This window comes from Heloderma suspectum, chromosome 3 (assembly GCF_057233095.1).
Source record: "Heloderma suspectum isolate Gila_16-S chromosome 3, 16-S_ref, whole genome shotgun sequence".
Lineage (NCBI taxonomy): Eukaryota > Metazoa > Chordata > Lepidosauria > Squamata > Helodermatidae > Heloderma > Heloderma suspectum.
The window spans coordinates 132,772,186-132,792,423 of NC_139460.1; the positions used below are offsets into that span (position 1 = coordinate 132,772,186).

A 20,238-nucleotide genomic window follows, 5' to 3' on the forward strand; every position below is an offset into this window, starting at 1 on the left:
ATCCCAGTTATCCTTCATGGGGTTCATTTTATTGTCACAACCATCTGGTGAGGTGGATTGGGCAGAGAGACGGAGGGAGAGAGGGAGAGCACTGCTTGCCCAAAGCCACTCAATAAACTTCAGAGGTGAACGAACTGAACCTTAGTTTCCTACACCCTAGCTGTCATACTCTACCAACGACATCATGCAAACTCTGCAAATGATGTGACACTCTTGCACAATGAAGTTTCCATTTCTACAAAGAAAAGGCATGAGCCTGCAGAAGGATCTGCAACTGTGATGTGCATTTTGGCAGTGAATATATTCTGATGTAATTGCTGAACACATTTCCCTGAAGTTGATTTTCAGATGAGGCATCCTACAATACTCATAAGCTGATATTCCAATGAGCACTTCGCAGATAAGGCAATGGAGAGGCCTTGCTGGAGGTCCCATCCAGAAGAAAGGTAAAGGTCATTTTGGAAGCCTATCTGGTTCTACTGAGGCTCCCCAGTGATATTTACCAGTGCTAAACACTGCCAGGATGGTAAGACCTTCCTGTTTTTGTTAATTTTCCCAGGGATTCCCACATCACAGCTTTTGGATTATTTTTTGCAACCAGCGACTGATTTATTACTGCAGGCTTTTCACCTCTATTAGAACAACTGAGCATTCTGGTTTAACTGAAATATAATTGGATTTGTAAACATATTTTATGATGTTGCATACGCTGCTTTGAGCTATATAAGAAACTGAGGTATAACTATGTAAAAACTAGCGACTGGAGGTTTCCCTGGAAATTCTTGAGGTAACTAAAATTGCTATGCAGAAGGTTCAGTGTTGTATGACATACAAGACAGTGGAGCAGGCTATGGACAGGACTGTATGTACTCTGGGCTAAAGCAACTTAAATTTTGTGTCTAGGCAATACAAATTTTTCCAACTAAAGTTGAATTCTGTATACATTAAGCAAAACATGAATATTTTTTACATTTGGAGAATTTCACAGGTTTTACTATCTGCATTTTTTCCCTGGGTTTGCTTGAGGTAAATGGGGCAAGGACCATGGGGGAGACTGTCAGAATTCTCAGTGCTGCTCTCCTTTGCTTAGTATCCAGCAGTCCAGGGCTGCTGCCCCCTGGTACGCAAGGAGTGAAACCTCTATGGGTAGCCGAGAAAGCATCTTGATTAGCTAGCACCTCTTAGTAAACTAACAGAATGATCTTTGCTGCTCCTCACACTTTTTTTAAAGTCCCTTCCTGATTTGACTCTAAAATGTAAGGACAGGAGGGGAACAGACATAAAAGGGGGGAGAGTGAGTGAAAGAGAGAGAGAGTCAGTCATCTCTGTGGCTCAGCAGCAGTGTCAGAGCATCAATATTGCTGTTCTCTCAGAGCAAGTAGGGCAAGAACTGGAGAATCTCCTCCCACCAGAAGGGCCCAGATAGACTTGGAACAGCCCTGCCTTCAGAGAGAGTGGGAGGAATAACGTGCTCCAGAATGCCCTCCTCCGCTAAAGGAGAATTATATTTAACCATGTGAAACATATTCAGCAGATTTTTTGCCCTGTCATTTTATCCCAAGTAAAAATAATTTTCAGTTTACAATGATGAACTTGCACATTCAGAGAACTGATGATTTGTGTCTTGATTTGAGTAAATGACACACCAATAAACCTCTGAAAAGACAAGGAGGAGGGAAAATACTATAAAACAAAACACGCTGGACTACACATAGCTTAAATCAGCTTTTTTCCCTCTCAAATGGATGAACATGGTATACAACAGGGATTGGCAACATGTGGCCCATGGGCTGCATGTAGCTCCTGCCACCCCCAAATTAAAAATAATGAAGAAAATGGTGTACAGAGCACTATGGAGTGTCAAAAAGGTCAAAATTAGCTTGTTTATATGCTAAATCTGACCTTTTGTGGGCTCCATAGTGCTCTGGACTTCATTTTTCCATTAATTTTTGTAATATTAGTTTTCAGGTCGCCAGGCAGACTATGGTCTTTGGGGATGGGGGTCCAGGGGGCAAAAATGGCCCATTGACCTCCCATAGTCGCCCACCCCTGGTCTACATCTACTCACCTATTCTAGCAGAGCTACATAACGGTATTTGCAGTTGTCAAGCTACACACCTTGTACTGATCTCCAGATTGTCTTTCCATGAAATTCTTTTGGTCTCCAATAATGAAAGAACAACAAACTAAGAAAATTATGATACATTTTTGTACAGCAGAAAGCCTGAAATCATTTTTCAAATCAATATGCTAAGAGGACATTTAGTAATAAGGCAACTATGAAGTATATACTCAATACCAACCCTGCCCATATTTTGTTTTCACCAAATTCAACCTGAAAATTCTCATAGCGTAACAGTGAGACTGAGAATCAAATGAAACATTACTTTAAAGATCTAACTATTTTGATCAAGTCACCTCCCTTGTAGACCGTGGGAATGCTGTAGACATCATATACCTCGACTTCAGCAAAGCTTTCGACAAAGTGCCCCATGATCTCCTGATGAACAAACTAGCTTCAAGTGGGCTAGATGAAACAACGATCATGTGGATCCACAGTTGGCTACAGAATCGGACTCAAAGAGTGCTTATCAATGGGACCTTCTCAAGCTGGGGAGAGGTAACGAGTGGGGTACCGCAGGGCTCAGTCCTGGGCCCAGTGCTCTTCAACATTTTTATTAATGACTTGGAGGAGGAGGTGCAGGGAATGCTGATCAAATTTGCAGATGACACAAAATTGGGCGGGATAGCTAATACTTTGGAAGACAGAAACAAAATTCAAAGTGATCTGGATAAACTGGAGCGCTGGGCAGAAAACAACAGAATGGCATTTAATAGGGACAAATGCCAAGTTCTGCACCTAGGAAAAAGAAACCAAATGCACAGTTACAAGATGGGGGATACGTGGCTCAACCACACTACGAGCGAGAAGGATCTTGGAATTGTCGTCGATCACAAGCTGAATATGAGCCAACAATGTGATGTGGCTGCAAAAAAGGCAAATGCTATTTTGGGCTGCATTAATAGAAGCATAGCTTCCAAATCCCGGGAAGTACTAGTTCCCCTCTACTCAGCACTGGTTAGGCCTCATCTGGAGTACTGTGTCCAGTTCTGGGCACCACACTTTCAGAAGGATGCAGACAAACTGGAGAGGGTCCAGAGAAGGGCAACAAAGATGATCAGGGGACTGGAAACAAAGCCCTATGAAGAGAGACTGAAAGAACTGGGCATGTTTAGCCTTGAGAAGAGAAGACTGAGGGGAGATATGATAGCACTCTTCAAGTACTTGAAAGGTTGTCACAGAGAAGAAGGCCAGGATCTCTTCTTGATCATCCCAGAGTGCAGGACACGGAATAATGGGCTCAAGTTACAGGAAGCCAGATTCCGGCTGAACATCAGGAAAAACTTCCTGAGTGTCAGAGCAATACGGCAATGGAACCAATTACCTGGGGAGGTGGTGGGCTCTCCCACACTGGAGGCCTTTAAGACGAGGCTGGACAGCCATTTGTCAGGGATGCTCTGACTTGGATTCCTGCATTGAGCAGGGGGTTGGACTCGATGGCCTTGTAGGCCCCTTCCAACCCTACTATTCTATGATTCTATGATTAACTAGCAGCCACATTTCCCCGCGCAGTACTCAAAAGTAAATGTGGGGGATCTGGTGACCCTAGCATGCAGACAGAAGGGCTTTAATCTTTTGCATCTCCTCCCAAATGTGGTCCCAATCCAGATCAGACCTACTGAAATTTGCATTGCCAGGAAAAGATCTATTTGTTTTAATGGATCCTTTTATGGCAATGCAAACTGCAGGTGTGGGTTTCCCAAAAAAGGAGCAGGGTAGGGTAAAGGCTGGAATTCCCCATCTCCTATGCTAACGTCCTAATCTGGATCAAGTTCACCACACTTACTTTTGAGTAAGGAAAAAATTGAACTCAGACATTTATTCTAGACCATAATCTAGCAGCTTAATTTGGGGGTTGAACAATAACAGCACTTGAACTGTTTTTCTGTGTTTAGTCAACTTAATTGGATTTGTTTGTCACAGTGTAAAGCTGCTGAACGGTTCAGGTATAATTTCCAAAAATAAAATAAGATACTACAGTACCGGTTATATTGCAAGTTGGCTTTTGAATACACTTAGTAGAAAACCTACAAGAAGAAAATGTTGTGATGCGTGTTCTGAGTGAAATTCACTGGCAAGTGTCAAGTGGCAAAAGATCAATTAATCAAGCCAACCATCATGAGAAAATTTCATTATCTTAAATTCTAACTTTCCTTCTATGAATGGAACAGAGTTCCCATTCATGGAATGGAGCTTTCCAACCGCCCCTTGCACCCCACCCCCCAAATATGCTCCTAGGGGCTGGGGAAGTCTTGGGAATGGTAGGTACAGAGATCTGCAGATGGGGGAGGAAAACATCACTCCTTGTATGAATGGAAGATCAACTTATGATTCACAGCATTGTATTTACGGTCAGTTGCTTCTACTCTACAACATTTGCACCGGTGAAGGACCAATATTCAACTTTGGTTTCTTTTAAGATTACTTTAACAATTAAAGTTTGGATTTGCATCCACTTCTATATAAAATTTAACTGTCTGCATTTTCAACATTGATCTACTTAAGTAGTACTTTTCTTCATTTTATTCCTCTTAGCTGTTGCAACCACCTCATCACATATCAAAGTAATTATTCTTGAGTTTTAAACTGGCAACATTTGAATATGGAAAGACTTACAAAATCTATGCAGCTAAACAGACGTATCAGACACCATTTTAAGCCACAGAGGGTGACCAATACTTCTTTAGTTCTTTAGTTTAGTTTAGTTCTTTAGTACTAGATTAAAATGTGAGCATAAATAAACCCAACAAAAGTTTTCAGCCTATTTGTAAAATGAAAAACTGTTAAACGGACTCACAGCCTGATCCTATGCATGTTGATTCAGAAGTATGTCTTGCTGTTCAATGGGACTTACTCCTAAGTTAGCATGCAGAGGACCGCAGCCACAAGAAACACACAACTTCAGTATTACAGAGTTACAGTAATAGCTTCTAATATTTTGACAAACTAGAAAAGTTGGTCCTCAGAGAAAAGGGTACAATGTTTTAAGCTTTGGGATTGCAGTGAAGAATAACACAGGAATACTTACTTCAGAAAGAGACCTGCCCATAAATCCCTAACTGATGGAGATGCTCAGTGGAAAAAAGCAATCATGATTAGTTCAGATGGGTTGCCAATATAGCAGTAACAAGGTAATCTGAGTTCCAATATAGCATAATATGAGCATAATATGCTCATATGCTCAATATAGCATAATATGATATAGCATAATATAATATGCACATATGCTCAATATAGCATGAATTCCAACACAGCAGTAACACCATTTGCATGCCACAACCTTATCTATTATCTTCTTTAGTCCACACAAGTAAAACGTTTAAGAACATTACAGACAATATCTATGTTAAAAAAAAATCCAGGTACCCTGCTGAGAATTTGACAGAAATTAAGAGCCAGTGTATGGACATTGACACATGCTCCAATCAATCAACTTCTCATGAGTGCCAGGGCACCAACATATATACAAAAGGTCCCTCACTCACCTGGGATGCCACACTGTACGTATGGATCTGCTTCTTCCATTAATATTATTGGGCCAGCCTGCATGAATGAGCTCCAAGTCCATATATATTTTTAAATATATATCCTGAAACCCCTTGAAGGGTCTTCCACTTTAAGAACTGGCCCATTTTCTCCTTGATACTTAAGCAACCACCTCACCAGATACAAAAAAAAAGTGAACCCTACTGTCTTCAAACACATGCAGGGTGGATAAAAGTCGATGATTTAAAAATAAATCTAAATTGAGTTTGATTTTTTTTTAAGATTGTAAACAAAATTTAGATTTTTAAAAAAGATCATAAACAAAATACTATTTTTTCTAACTTAAAAAATAACATAGTTACAATGATATCTCACCATAAACGTGCTAAACCTACACTTACAGAGCTGGTTGCATGATCGCTGCAGCTCACCGTGGCTTATTTAAGCCACGGTGGGTTGCAGTGTGTGCTGGCAGCCATTTTGAATATTCAACTCCCGGCAGGGGGTTGCCATGGTTTGACATGTCATTCAAACCTGGGTGGCAGGGGTTGTTTAAGGGTTAAACAACCCTACAACAGACTATGGATTACTCGTTCTCATAATGCTAAAGCATAGTTTAGCTTTATGTCTGTATGCAACCAGTGGAATATTTTGCATGTAATGGCAGCATTTAGAAGCAAATCACAGGTTTTGCGGGGACATGTATCATGCGTGAGCGGCTTCTGGTTTGTAGCAATAATCTACAAACGCTCCCTTTTTTATGTTGCTAGCATAATGTCCAAACCCAGACACTTTGGATTATTTGTGGATTAAGTACCCCAAAATTAGCCTAAGAACAAACCATGGATTAACTATGGGTTATTTAACCCATGAATAACCCAAAGTTTGTAGGCTACTGCTGCAAACTGGAAGCAGCTTGCACACATATATACAAAGAGCAAATATTTTAAAATGAAAAGATTTACAGGTTTAGCAAGCTAAAGCCGCATGTAAAGCTGAATCAATGTGAAATAATGCCCCATAGTACACAAGCAGGCCATTTTAAGTATATTCATGTCCTAAATTAAAACCTTTACCTTAGTGTTAGGTTTCCATTCTGCTTGTCTACGAGGGATTTTTTAAAGAAATGAAATTATAAAAGGATGTTGCCCTTTTATGGCACAATAACTTTAATATTAAAGGCATAGGCTAGTAAATGCAAAATTTATTTCAACTGTACATAACAGATACCTTTTAAAAAAGAAAACACTTAGTTGTTATATGCCACCACAAACAATAAAATGCAAACTGTACAATACAATGCACATTCAGATATACATCTATATTCTGTTTCCAAAAGTCAGGAACTTACTAAAAATGGCTTCTCCCATTCATAAATGAAATGCACAATATATATTTATTCTTTTTTTTGACGTCACTATATACACACATTATTGTGTTTTGTCATGAATATGCAAAACACACAATTAATATAGCTTAGTGTCAACTTATAGTAAATACTAATTGAATGGCAATACCATTTAAGTCGTGTGAAAGGGACCCACAATGGCTCACACCTACATTCTAATTCAAATTTTGTACGCCTTCATAATAATACTAGCTGTACACACTTATCTTACAGATTGCATAACATAAGGTACCATTGTTAATATTATTTAAGTTCCACAAAAATAAAACACTAAAACTTTGGGCTGAATACCACCACTTTAACACTGGATTACTTGTTTATGCTTGTTGCATTAATACTTCTGATCCGTAATGATCCTTTCACAACAGCCAGCAGACTGCAACAGCAAGAACACTAATAAGGACTTTTAATGGTATGGTTACACCAAAGAAAATTATTGTAAAGATACCATCATTCTGATGGTGGTTCACAGCTCTTGTAATAATTAATGATGGTTATCAGAGCTTTGAATATTCAGAACAAGTCAAACACAATTCTGAGTAGGAATGGAAAGTTCCAGGGCAGCCCACAGTATTTCAAATTCATAATACATCATAAGAGCATTAGAATGTTATTAAAAACCTTTTAGCCACTGTAAGAAACATCTATTTTCTAAAACCAGGACACTATGGTAACAATGATCTATGCCTTCAGTGTCATCAATTTTATTTTATTTTTTTTAAGTGAATACTGAGCTTTAAAAATATATATAAATGTGAGTGTTCAGGAGACTTAAAGGAACACTGTTTGGCAACATGGAGTACACAAACATCCCATGCCCATTTTCTTCTCAGGGACAAACTAGATCTTAACACAGCAGACGAACAGTACAGTTTCCTGACTTCTTGCTTTGTTTTTATGAAAAGCAGCAAAGGAGGAGGCTGCGAATTTGAGTGGGTAAACAGCGAGGGGAGAGGCTGTTTAACTCTTTCCCCTCTGGCCATTTTCCCTCTCAAATCGCCTCCTCTCAGCTGCTTTTACAGCAGTAGGGAGAGATACAGGTACCCACATATTTTCAACCCAGTGGAGCATTTTGAAAAGAAAGCTGGCCATAAGCTGTTGCAAACGTCATCATAGTTTAATCCTCCTACCGTCACCATGAGGCTGCATTTATTCTCGTTCACATAGGTGCTGGGAAATGACTCCTCCCTAGCAAAACATAAGCTAACTGCACACTGAATTGTGCTCTCAGATCTTCCCTGTGGGTCACTGCTGTGCTGCACAAGGTCACTTATACTGCTTTCGGGAGTCTTAGGACTGTGCAGTGGTACAGCTCTACAACATGAACTGCTGGTATTAAGACATTATGGAGGCTGCAGCACATACTTTACTAGCAGTAAGTGGGGGAAACCTGCAAACTGGGCCCCACCTTCCATGTCACTCGAGCTGCAGCATTGCAAACTACTGCATGTCCCTATGGCTCTTAAGCATTAGGGCCACCAGTTTAATTAGGTACATTGGCCCTCTGTCCTATTTGATGGCTAGCAAATAAGTATCTCTCTCTTGAGCACTACAATTTAGGAATGTTCATCAATGAATTACTGTACATAAAATTAAGTGCAGGACATTTTACATCTGTCTCAGTATGCCTAATTCAATATCCTTGTTTAGGTCATTCATATTCTGTTCAGTCATTAGACAGTGGAAACTATAGATATCTACAGATCCTCTGAAACGGTGGTAGCATTTATGATCAAGTTGCCAGAAAGAAACAATGGAACAATGCTTGATTTCATTTCATCAAAGAGTGGCATTAGAACACTAGGTACAGTTGTTTGGCAAATTCAGCACTCTAGCAGGAAAGATGTTGCCAATTCAGGATTTCTAATAGCAACTGTAGTATTTGTTTAGATTACTTTTTTTAAAAGTTCCTAGTAATTTTTCTGCACAACAGAACTTCCCACAAAATATCCTGGGCTCCTATTTTATGAGCTGCACACAGAAAGTATCTCATAAAATATGCAAGGGTACTATTAATTCAAATGAAAAGCTGGCTGCTGGGGGTGGGTAGGTATTATGCTTATAACATAAATTAATAAAGGTATATATACATGTCGCAGACATAAGCAAAATGTGAAGAAACTCCCCCCTCCCCCACAATTCAACCTGAATGGATTTCAAAAAGCCAATAGGGACACATGGCTTTGGCACTTCCAAATTCTGGACTCTCTGGCTTTTTTAAAAAAAAGATCTTTATGAGTGGCTTATCTTCTAGGATGTCTTCCCCACTACAGAAAATGATCTATGAATTATTGTTACTCATGTTTCTCATGTATAGCACATGTCTATATCTTGCCAACCACAGCTCAAAGAACTATTCAGCCACACAGGAGCTTGCAAATACTCCAATGCACTGTCTACATTTTTCTTCTTGGCACACCAGACATCTATGCTGCAAAATGCTTTTGAAACACCTGAGTGTCGAACACAGTCTGATGTGGGACTGGGGAAAAGGTGGGCCTGCTGTTAAAGAACGCACAAGTCCAATCCTTGCTGGACGTGCAAACCTTGTTGTGCCTTGATAGTGTGTAGTTCTTTTCTACATTGTCTATAGCATAAAGAGGCAACAAACAACACTTTGCCAATGGTTATTAGAGGAGTGTTTGCAATCATGGACCTTCCCATGTTTAATTCACTTGCTCAACGATTGAACCATATACGTGATTTCTTTTAAGAAATTTAGGCAGGATAGTAAGACACACCAGGAGCTGCTTGTGCTCTTAAAAATGAGCTTATGGATTTACCAAATATACTGTCTGAATTTCCCATTTCTTGTGCATTTTTTGATGTTGTTGTGTTTTGTCTTCCCTGCTTTTTTATTATTGTTATTATTATTATTATTAAACACACTAAACAGGCGAAAGTATTTCCATATGGATGGCACAAGTATTGTTTCAGAAAATGCAAGCATGTGCTATAAGAATGGGGCTGGGTGGGGGAGGAAAAGAGTGTTGTAGCTACACTGAAACTTAAAAAAAAAAAAAAAACAACCCAGACCATCATAGCTACATATCAATGCTGCCAGTTTTTATATCAAAAGATCCTGTAAGTGTACCCCATAAGGTATAACTGAAGTATCCGAAATTTCTTCCAAAGGTTGTTAAAATATCACATTAAAGAGACAAGAAACTGCAAGGAAACATCTAAGAAAAGCAGGCTGCGATACAACAAGCATTTGTTAAGAAAAGCTCAGAAGTGCATTAGTTCTGGTGAGAGATATATGAGCAACAGCTCTTACGAGATGTAGACCCCATTCTGTAACTATGGGCTGTCCATATACTGTCATAGTCAGAGTCTTCAGAGAGGTCGGAAGGCTCCAAACGAGAAAGGCTACTGCGACGACCCAAGGAGTCTAGACTTGATTGGTCATCATCAGCCAAGACGTGATTATGCATCAGGTCAGTGCCTTGCCATGCTAAGGATGTATGGGTGAAATGAAATGGTGGATGTAGACAGGCAGAGGTGGGATGAGGAGGAGAACATACAGGATAAGCCACAACCAAAACACATGAACAAAAGCAAAAGGTGACGGGAAGAAAAGGAAAAGAGAAAATATTGTTAAAAAGACACCAAATCTTGTTATCCTTATTTTGGTTGGGTTTTATGTACAAATTATACTTAGCACATTGATTACAAAAAAAACCCATCATTGCAATAAGAATCTGAATTGGTTTTTACTGTTTTGTTTAAAGGGTGCTTCTGCTTGCATATCCTTTTTAATGTTATTAGGACCAATTACTATTGTTAAAAAGGAGGTTTTGAAAACATAAATGGGGAAAACTGTTATTTTGACCTACAATGGATCCAAAGAGCAGTCTTTTAAATGAGAGGATTGTCATAGCTACACTGCTTTGCCTTTCCAGAAGAAAGTCTTCTGAAAAGTGCTACATAGCCAAAATATTGTAAACCAAATCAAATAAATTGCACACACACAAAAGTTAAAGTATTCTCAATTTACTGAAGTTCAGCTATCACTCACCTAAGTTGATTTGCCCACCTTATTGTTCACTACCACTAAATCACTTTCACCTTAAGATCTTATTTTGACAATAGTCTTCTCCATGGGAGTGTCTTCGGAAAGATTCCCATGGAGGAGTATATATAAATATTCTTGTGAAAAAAGATCAGTGAGTAGAAGAAGCTGTCAGCAGTCTACCATCCTACTCAAATACTTTTCTTGGAAACTACGTGAGTGATGTCATTCCATGTCTATTTTGCCATAGGAACCATTCCAAACCATACCAATGGAAGAAAAACTTAATTTGAACATTTGGTTTGGAAAAAAGGAAAACTGAAACAAATGTATATAGGTAGTTAATTTAATGAATACTATTTGGCCTAATTCAGTGAAAGTTTGCAGGAGCTAAGGCTCCTAAGGTCTAATTCACATATGGGGTCTGTGGTTAAGTACCCCTTGGAAACAATTATACACAGGCACATTTAGCTGTTTGCATGAGCAATTTTTTAGGTTGCAGCCATTTTAACCACACCAACACAAGCTCCCTGAAAAAGAAGATTCGAAATAGTTTTGTCAGAATTGTCAGGGCCACATGGAGAGATGTGTTATGCCTGGGGTGTTGAACCTCTTTCAGCCAGAGGGCAGAATTCAATTTCAGAGAACGTCTCAGGGATCACATTCCAGTCATGCGTGTGGCTGAAGGCAAAAGGGGGCGGGCCAAAGGCAAATGGGGCAGGGCTAAAATACCAGCATATTTGAGCTTAAATCTCTTACTACTAGCAAGTATCCCTTAGAAGAAGTATTTCAACCTTTTAAATTGGGGGGAAGCTGCACCAAAGCTGGGAAACCACCAAACTATTCATGGTCAGGGGAATGGGTGTGGCCATTTCGGGAACGCCCAAAGGCCAGACAGGGTACCCAGGTGGGCCAGATTTGGGCCACGGGCCTGAAGTTCAATACCCCTGCATTAGGCAAACAGCTTGCAACATGGAGCTGCCTCCGTGCAGTTGTGCCTTTGATCCTCCATCATGCCACAGACTGCACACGTGAACTGGGCCAGAGTTCTGAGACTGCTACAGATTCCCCCTCCACGTCAATGGAGGGAACAAAGTTGTGCATGCAGAAGCACCATGTGCACACCAGAGCACACATGGATCTCTCTACTGGGTGAATGAGCACAGACCATTGATATTGATATTAGAAGCAGACTATCATTGGGCTTGATGGAGCTAGATTGCACCTACTGTTTTTCGCACTCTTTCAACACTACTTAAGGGCATTTTCACATGATCATTTAGTTAATGAGTCATTCCCTCACATGGAATTTTAGACTGTGGACAATATTCCTGACATTCTCTATTCAGTGAAGACATCACAGTATTGTGTCCACATATAATACAGGAAGTAGACCGCCTTGCTGCTGTGGGGGAGCAAATGTGGGCATTAGTTCTACTATCCCTGCCCCCTTCTTACAAATCTAAGTAGTGGGCACTATGATGTCAAGAAGAGGGAGGCAGCTGCCTTTATTGCTAAGAGGGAAAGGGCGCAAAGAGGGTGGGAAGGCAGTTTAGAATTTAGAAAACAATTTAGAAACAATTTAGAAAAACAAATGTGCTAGGTAAGCACTCCTGTGCTGGAGATCCACAGCACAGAGAATACCCACAAGATTTTTAGAATATATCTTAAGGGCTCAGAGAATAATGCAGGCAGAAAAGAGAGAAGAGAATGTGGTCCTCAATATTAACACCATGAAATACAAAAATAAATATCCAGTAGAGATATTAGCTACTATGGGAGCTTCTTTATCTGGATAAAAATCACTAAAAGAAATAAATACTGAGACCTCCAACACCTACATAACCACATTCCGTTTGGTAACTGTAATAGTAGCGCACTATCTTTGGGAAGGATGGCATTTCACCCATGTAAGTATCTTTGCAATTTCCCCTCAAAGGTAGTGAAATCCAGGAGGAAGATGTATGGACTGCCCCCCAAGGAGAAGCAAATACACAGGAGACTGATCATGCGGAAAGGCCCTTACAGAAATGCCTTTGTTAACCCTGAGAGCAGCAGGTAGCAGACAGAGTTAAAGACGTGACAAGAAAGAGAGGACGTGGGAGGAACACCCCAACTGCTAGCCATTTTGTTTTTCATGCCCATCGCCCCAAAAACCTTTTCACAAAACATGTTTTTTCAATTTGAAAACAAAAAGCTTCTGTCCTACCTCTGATGCCACAAATTTCCAAGACATGGGTTCCTCTAGCCATGCTGAATTCACATTTCTAGAAGCAGCACCTCCAAATTGACAAATGGAAGGTGCTACTAGCAGAATTGCTAGATCTGCACTATGAGGAACAGGCAATATGTGAACACAGAGGTGAGGGCAGTTTGGAGATAAAGAGATGGCACTGTGCTAAAAGGTGTTTCAATGTTATTATATGGCCTCTTCAGCTTGGTGCAGACATACACCTTTCCCAATATCTTAAAGCCCAGTTAAGATATTGAGAAATATTACATCTACACTCCAACCCATTCCCAAGGCACAAAGCCATACCCAATTGCTTTTGTTAACTTCTGTCAAATTATATGGGGGTAGATCTTTTTTTAAAAATATAATTTTAACAATATCAGCAGCCTTGAAAAAAGAAGCCGTGCATCTAATTGCTATTACCTTTATTTTCATTGCGGTTAAATGCAAATAAAAGCTGTAGATTTTTTGATGTATGCAATGAAATTTATTGCACTATGTATATTTACAAAATATACATAGAAAAGGGAAAACAGCAAAAAAGCAAAATACATTTTGCACCAGTTGTGTGTCTCTGTAAACACACATTTGCAGAAACTAAAAAAAAAGTATGTTTCACATAATACTTCTTGTCACCTTACACACATATATAAATATATTTTAAAATGACAAAACCAACTGAGCACAGTTGTACCATTTAAAGCATCAATTTATTTTGCCCCACCCTGGTACAATCACCCATAAAATTGTAGTAGATGTCACTTGAAAGTAATTGTAGGACTGGAGTAAAATTAGAAGACAAAGTCTGAGTTAGCAGAGAATCATAAAATAGTATAAACAGAAAGACACAAAAACATAACATAGCAACCAGCAATTTTACCGCAACAAACACTAATTATTTGTTACTATAGCTCATAAATGTTACAGACCTTTTCATAAGGTTCTAGCCAGAAAAATCTAAATTATGAAAAAAAAATAGCCTACAATAAATTTCCGTGAATAAAAGAAGTCAAATTTCCATTCATAATGTACACACACGAACCCTAACTGATGTTCCAAAGTAATAAGTAGCATGACAGCTAATTGCCAATCTAATAAGATTAGCATATAAATTAGATATTCTCAAAAATACATGTTGATGAAAATCTGACAAAAATGTAAGCACTATGGAGGTTCAATGGACAAAAACCTACCAATGTCTACATTGATTTCTGCCAATAGCAAATTATTTGACAATTTTGAAACGTAACAATATAAATTGTAAACTAGCTTTATGATTAATGGCAAAACTGTGCAAACTGGAACAAATCAAGAAGAGTATTTTCTTCCCTTATGTAGATTTAATACATGCTGGCAGATTCTCTTGTTAGGTGCAATGCTTTACTTACAATAGAGGATCTCCACCATTGCAGCCTTGTTTAAGATTAAATAACTTGGGTCCCCAAGACACAGTGTAAGTTGGATATATATCTGAGTAATTGAAAACAGCAGCTTTGCTCAACATACAGATATTTTTAGAAGTACATATATATATATATATTTTCTGGAATAAAGGGGAATTATTAATAATTGTAATACAATTAATATTTAAAGTGCTATCAATTGTTTATGTCCCATTATCCATTTTAGTAAAAGTAAATGGTTGCGTTCACATAGAAAGATAAACCACAATGTGGTGAATGAGCTGCTTCACTCCTGCTTGGAGCCTCCTGCTAGAATGAGTGGCTAAACAAACCAGAAATGGTTTGTTCAGTGTGTTGTCCGAACCCAGGATCCTGGCTTTTTGCGTTCTTTACAAGCCATGATTGCACAATAGGGGTTGTTCCTGGTTTATGAATGATGGCTTGTAAAAAGTGTATCAAGCGAAACAGACCATATCTGGTTTGTGTAGCTGCTGACACTAGAGGAGCCAAGTGGGAGTGAATGGGCTGCGTGTACTAGTATGCAACTCATTCTCAGTACCCATTCCATATGGATGTGGCTAAAAGCCTTTGAAAAAAGTGTATATCTTGCTGAATATGGAGCCATGTATCAACATTTACCATTCTCTTTTACAAGATACATTTGGGCTTAGAATAATAAAACCCACCTATTCTTGAACACAAGAATTATGCACAATTCATACTATCCTATGGCTTGCTGCATCAACAATGGGATGTTTAGAATGTGGTTTGGCAACTGCTGCGCTGACATAACATCAAAAACCATACAATCTGTCAAGATGACAAGGATATTATACTAGAATTGGAAACATTAGGCTGGGACAAAAATGCTTATCACAGTGATTCTCAAACTATACCTCAAGAGGGAGAGATATGTCTGCCCTGCATGCACCACTCTACAACCCTCAGAGGAGACAGTCCTTATGCAACATTAGTAAGTCCTTTCTCTGCCATTCTACAGGCAGTGACATCATCCCAACAGAGGAAGTAATTGTCAAACACAGTCCATGACAGAGTAGACTGGTGTGAGGAAATCCCAGAAGTATCGCCATTGCATAGAAGCACAGTCCAGTTTCTGAACTTTGGCTGACAGGACTATGGGAAAGGCAGGATGCGAGGAGGTGGCATTAACTCAGTTCTCTTGGCTGAACCGAGGATCACTACCCACTGTTCTGCAATCTGATCAACAAATACATACCTATCTTTGTGTCAAGTTAACGCATGCCTCCAATTCTAAACCAGAAAGAAACTATGCCTCAGATAACAAAAGTTTGCGAAATACCGGTTTAGAGTCCTAAATGGTCCTGTGGCTCCGGAACCACTGGAGCATTCTAAGCATTTTAAGGCCTCCTGCGGGGCCTTGGCAAGGCACTTTGCAGATAAAATTGATTGGATTAGGAGTGTTATTCCGTGCACTGTGGATACAGTTAGTGAGCAAGAGGCGGCCTGTGGCAAACCGGTTTTGTGGGATCCGTTCCAGCTTCTTCCTTCTGATGAAGTGGACAAGGTGCTTTCATCTGTAAGGCCGACCACCTGCTTACTTGATCCTTGCCCATCTTGGCTCATTATGGGCTGCAGAGACTGGGTGAGGGGAGTAGGGCGGTGGTGAACGCCTCCCTTGAGGAGGGAGTGATGCCATCAGCCCTCAAGGAAGCAGTGATAAGACTGCTCTTAAAGAAGCCCTCCTTGGATCTCCAAGTTCTGAACAACTTTCGCCCAGTCTCAAATCTGCCATTTTTGGGCAAGGTGATTGACCAGGTGGTAGCGATGCAGTTGAAGGCACACAGGAGGAGGTTTCGGACCTGTGGCCACTCACTTGTGGGGTGCCACAGGGTTCCATCCTCTCCCCGATGCTATTTAATATCCATGAGAAGCCTCTGGGGGCTATCATCAGGAGGTTTGGGGTGCGGTGTCATCAATATGCGGATGACACGCAGCTCTACCTCTCATTCAAATCTTCACCAAGGTTGGCCATAGAATCCCTGTCCAAATGTCTGGAGACGGTGAGTGGCTAGATGGGGAGGAATAAGCTGAAGATAAATCCTGACAGGACCAAGGTACTTTTGGTGGGAGACAAGAGGAGGCTGGGAGATGTTGACCTGGTGTTGAATGGGGTACGGCTACCCTTGAAAGACCAGGTCTGCAGCCTGGGGGTCATTTTGGACTCCCAGCTGTCCATGGAGGCTCAGGTGTCAGCTGTGAGCCGGACAGCACTGTATCAACTCCATCTGATATGGCAGCTGCACCCCTTCCTTCCCGACCATCTGCTCCCATCAGTAGTGCATGCCCTGGTCTCCTCTCGTTTAGACTAGTGTAATGCGCTCTGCGTGGGGTTACCCTTGAAGACGGTTCGGAAGCTGCAGCTGGTACAGAACGCATCAGCTCACCTGATTAAAGGCAGCCGCCAGCAAGATCACATCACTCCAGTGCTGAAGGAGTTGCACTGGTTACCAGTTGTTTTCCGGGCCAAATTCAAGGTGCTGGATTTGAACTTTAAAACCCTATATGGTTCCAGCCCAGCCTATCTTAAGGAGCGCCTCCAGCAACACCAGACAGGCCGCTTAACAAGATCAGCCTCGGATGGCCTTCTCTCTGCCCCATCAGCCAGGACAGCTAGACTGGTGGGGACGAGGGAGAGGGCCTTTTCTGTGGTGGCCCCCACTCTGTGGAACTTCCTAAGGAACTCCGTCATGCCCCTCTTTAATGAGCTTCCGCCGTGCATTAAAAACATGGTTGTTCAGGCAGGCATTTGGGGTGAGTTAGGCTATTTTAGAAATTGTACAATTTCTTGTACAATTTTATTGTTTTAAACTGTTTTATTATATGCTGTACATCGCCCAGAGTGGCTAGGTGACCAGCCAGATGGGTGATTAATAAATTTAATAAATAAAATAAATAGAGTCAGAATGGCAGATAACAATCCATAATCCACTTACTCCAGAATGGCCCCATGGTCTTTCCTGGGACTTCAGTAATATCGGTCTAAAGTAAATGGTGTATGGACTGCAAATCCCATCACAAACATCCAGAATTAAAATGTCAGTATGCACAATCTGAAAAATCCAGAAGCAAGTATAGCAGTTCCTGTTCTGTTCACAGGTCTGACCATCACAGGTTTAGCCATACCCTATTGCTAAATTTGGCAACTGCAGAAGCATGGGGGTAGAGAGGAGCACATCATGTCACTCAGTAAACCTCCTTGTTGCTACACAGAATGAGTTAAATTTAAATCATTACAAACATGTGCCTGCATTATTCTTAGTGCTTTTGATTTATTCGAATATTATTTCTACTACTTACACCCCAGCTATTAGTAAAAATACGGAGCTGGGACCACTAGTGATATTACTGACTGGATGAATAGGACTGCAATAATTTATTTACATTCTCTAAAACTTACTTGAGTTTAATGTTTGGCGCGTTTTGGCACTTGTGCAGTAAGCTTCAATGACTTTTAGTATCTGAGCATCTTCTTCTAATGCAGCTGTGCCTGTGAAAAACACACACATAAGATATCAATTAATTCAGCTGCAGGACCATGTTATACAATGCCACCCCAAACAAACTTAATGACTGACACACCAATCCTATATACATATACCTGTGATAGCACCTAATTGTCTTATGTCAATAAGGCCACAGTGTCTTGTGCTGGTCAAGACTAGCCTCGTTGATCTTGACATACTGACCAGATTTTAACAATAAAACAAAACAAAATATGAACAAACGTTTTGCCTGCACATGTATGCCCTTTACGCCTCCCTTCATGCGAACCTGCAAACAAACCAGGGAGTTTTCAACTAACTATAGCTTTCCATTTTGTCCAAGCAGAAGAGGTTCAGATGCCAAGATATTAAACCAACTTCAAACTGTGATTTACTAGCCTGGCTTGTTCCAAACTGTTCCCCATAGTTTTCTGTTATGTCTGAACCAGGAAACTTTGGCCATCAGCTTTGAAACAAACCAGGCTATTAAACCACAGTTCGAAGTTGGTTTAATACCTTGGTTTGTTTACCATGAAGCTGTTAACCATCGTTTCCCAGTTTGGACAAAACGGCAAAGTAGAGTTAATGGAAGGCTTTCTGGGTTGCCACTAGATTGTGCGAAGGGACCACATGCACAGGCAAATTGATCATATCTCAGTTTATTAAGCTGAGATATGATCATTTGAACCCTCCCACTATGTGGGCACTTCTCCCCACCAATCCTGACACTCTCTAGCAACTTCTCCGTCCAGTCATGTACTATAGATCAACTTTGATCAACGACTACCGCTGTCAGTACAGTGGTACCATCCCCCTTTGCTTCACGAGCATGGTACTATTCAACATATTAAAATCTCCATGGCGATATTCTCCAACTGAGATCATTTTAAGTTTTAAAAGCTTGCCCATGATACAGAAGCCCTTTTAGCAACAACTGACTGTGGAGTGATGCCTGCTGTCTAGCTTTTTAGAACATTATGTCTGTATTTTCAAAGGGGAATTAAAACAGTCCATATAACTTCTGACCTGTTAGCTGAAGTTCAATTATTTTAATCCCTAAAATAGTAAAAGAGAAAAAAAGGTAATTTGGGGGAAGAAAAGAACAAAATGGGATGCCAGGCAGCATGGATTCGCCACAAGTAAACCAAACCAAACCATTCAGATACTCTGTGTGGAAGAGAGAAGCTTTTTGGACATGGGAAACATAATTCATCAGTCGTTCTAATCATGGGTGGCCCCATAACTACTAATATACTTTGTTGATGTACACATGACTCACTGTGCACAGGCATGGGGTACAAGTTCTATTCAAATTGCAGTAATCCAAATACATTAGATCCTCCTTTTTAAATAGCTGAAAATGGTAACCTTTTGGACTAACCAAAAGGAATGAAAAGCCTTCACTCCTTCATGTACCAAAAGGACACTTACTTTTTCTCAATGCAAATTCTTCTTCAGATGGTTTCCGTTCAGGTTTTCGCTTGGGCAACAGTTTTTTCATGGTTTTAGGGCTTTTGCTGAGATCCTGATTGGGTAAAAAGCACACACACAATGAATCCCTATTTGTTTCAAGTGAGCAAAACATACCAATAAAATGGTGCTTCAATATCACCAACTCAGTTTCACGTGAACTGTACCCCACTTTTTGTGACTATTTCAGGTGTCCAAGAAATCCATCACAATAGAAGTGTTTCTCTTTATTGGTAACATTTATATCTAGCTTCCATATTGGTATTCAAGTCAGCTAACAAAATCAAACTTGCACAAATCAACTTCTTCTACCACATGGTCTTCTCTAGTGGAAACAGCCCCAAAGGCCCTTGCTTCTGTCAGTTGACAAATAATACATTTTATATTCATCTGGAATAGTTCTAATAGGAGACCAACAGAAGCAAAGCACTTTGGTTCTACTGAGCAATCATGCCAATTTACACAAATACAAAGATATGACGGTCTATCCCTAAACTAGACATTCTCTAAGATATGGACAAAAAAAGTGGTAAAAGAATATGACAAGAGGCCTGCCAAACGGTCTGAGGCTTGTGCTTGC

The 20,238-nt window shown here is 40.2% G+C and overlaps 1 protein-coding gene across 7 annotated transcripts in view; it reads right to left on the reverse strand.

The window, feature by feature from the left end:
- The window catches only part of ARHGEF7 (Rho guanine nucleotide exchange factor 7), a 118,847-nt gene that overhangs the window by 17,185 nt on the left and 81,424 nt on the right, over positions 1-20,238 (reverse strand). For 6 of the 7 annotated variants that reach the window (XM_084844629.1, XM_084844624.1, XM_084844626.1 and 3 more), the window contains exons 17-18: positions 19,620-19,713; positions 18,104-18,193 (exon numbers count right to left, since the gene is read on the reverse strand). In XM_084844629.1, coding sequence (XP_084700755.1) covers positions 18,104-18,193; positions 19,620-19,713 — 184 coding nt within the window. Of the gene's footprint in view, positions 1-10,293; positions 10,471-18,103; positions 18,194-19,619; positions 19,714-20,238 lie in introns of all 7 variants that reach the window. The other variant, XM_084844631.1, reaches the window with a different exon arrangement.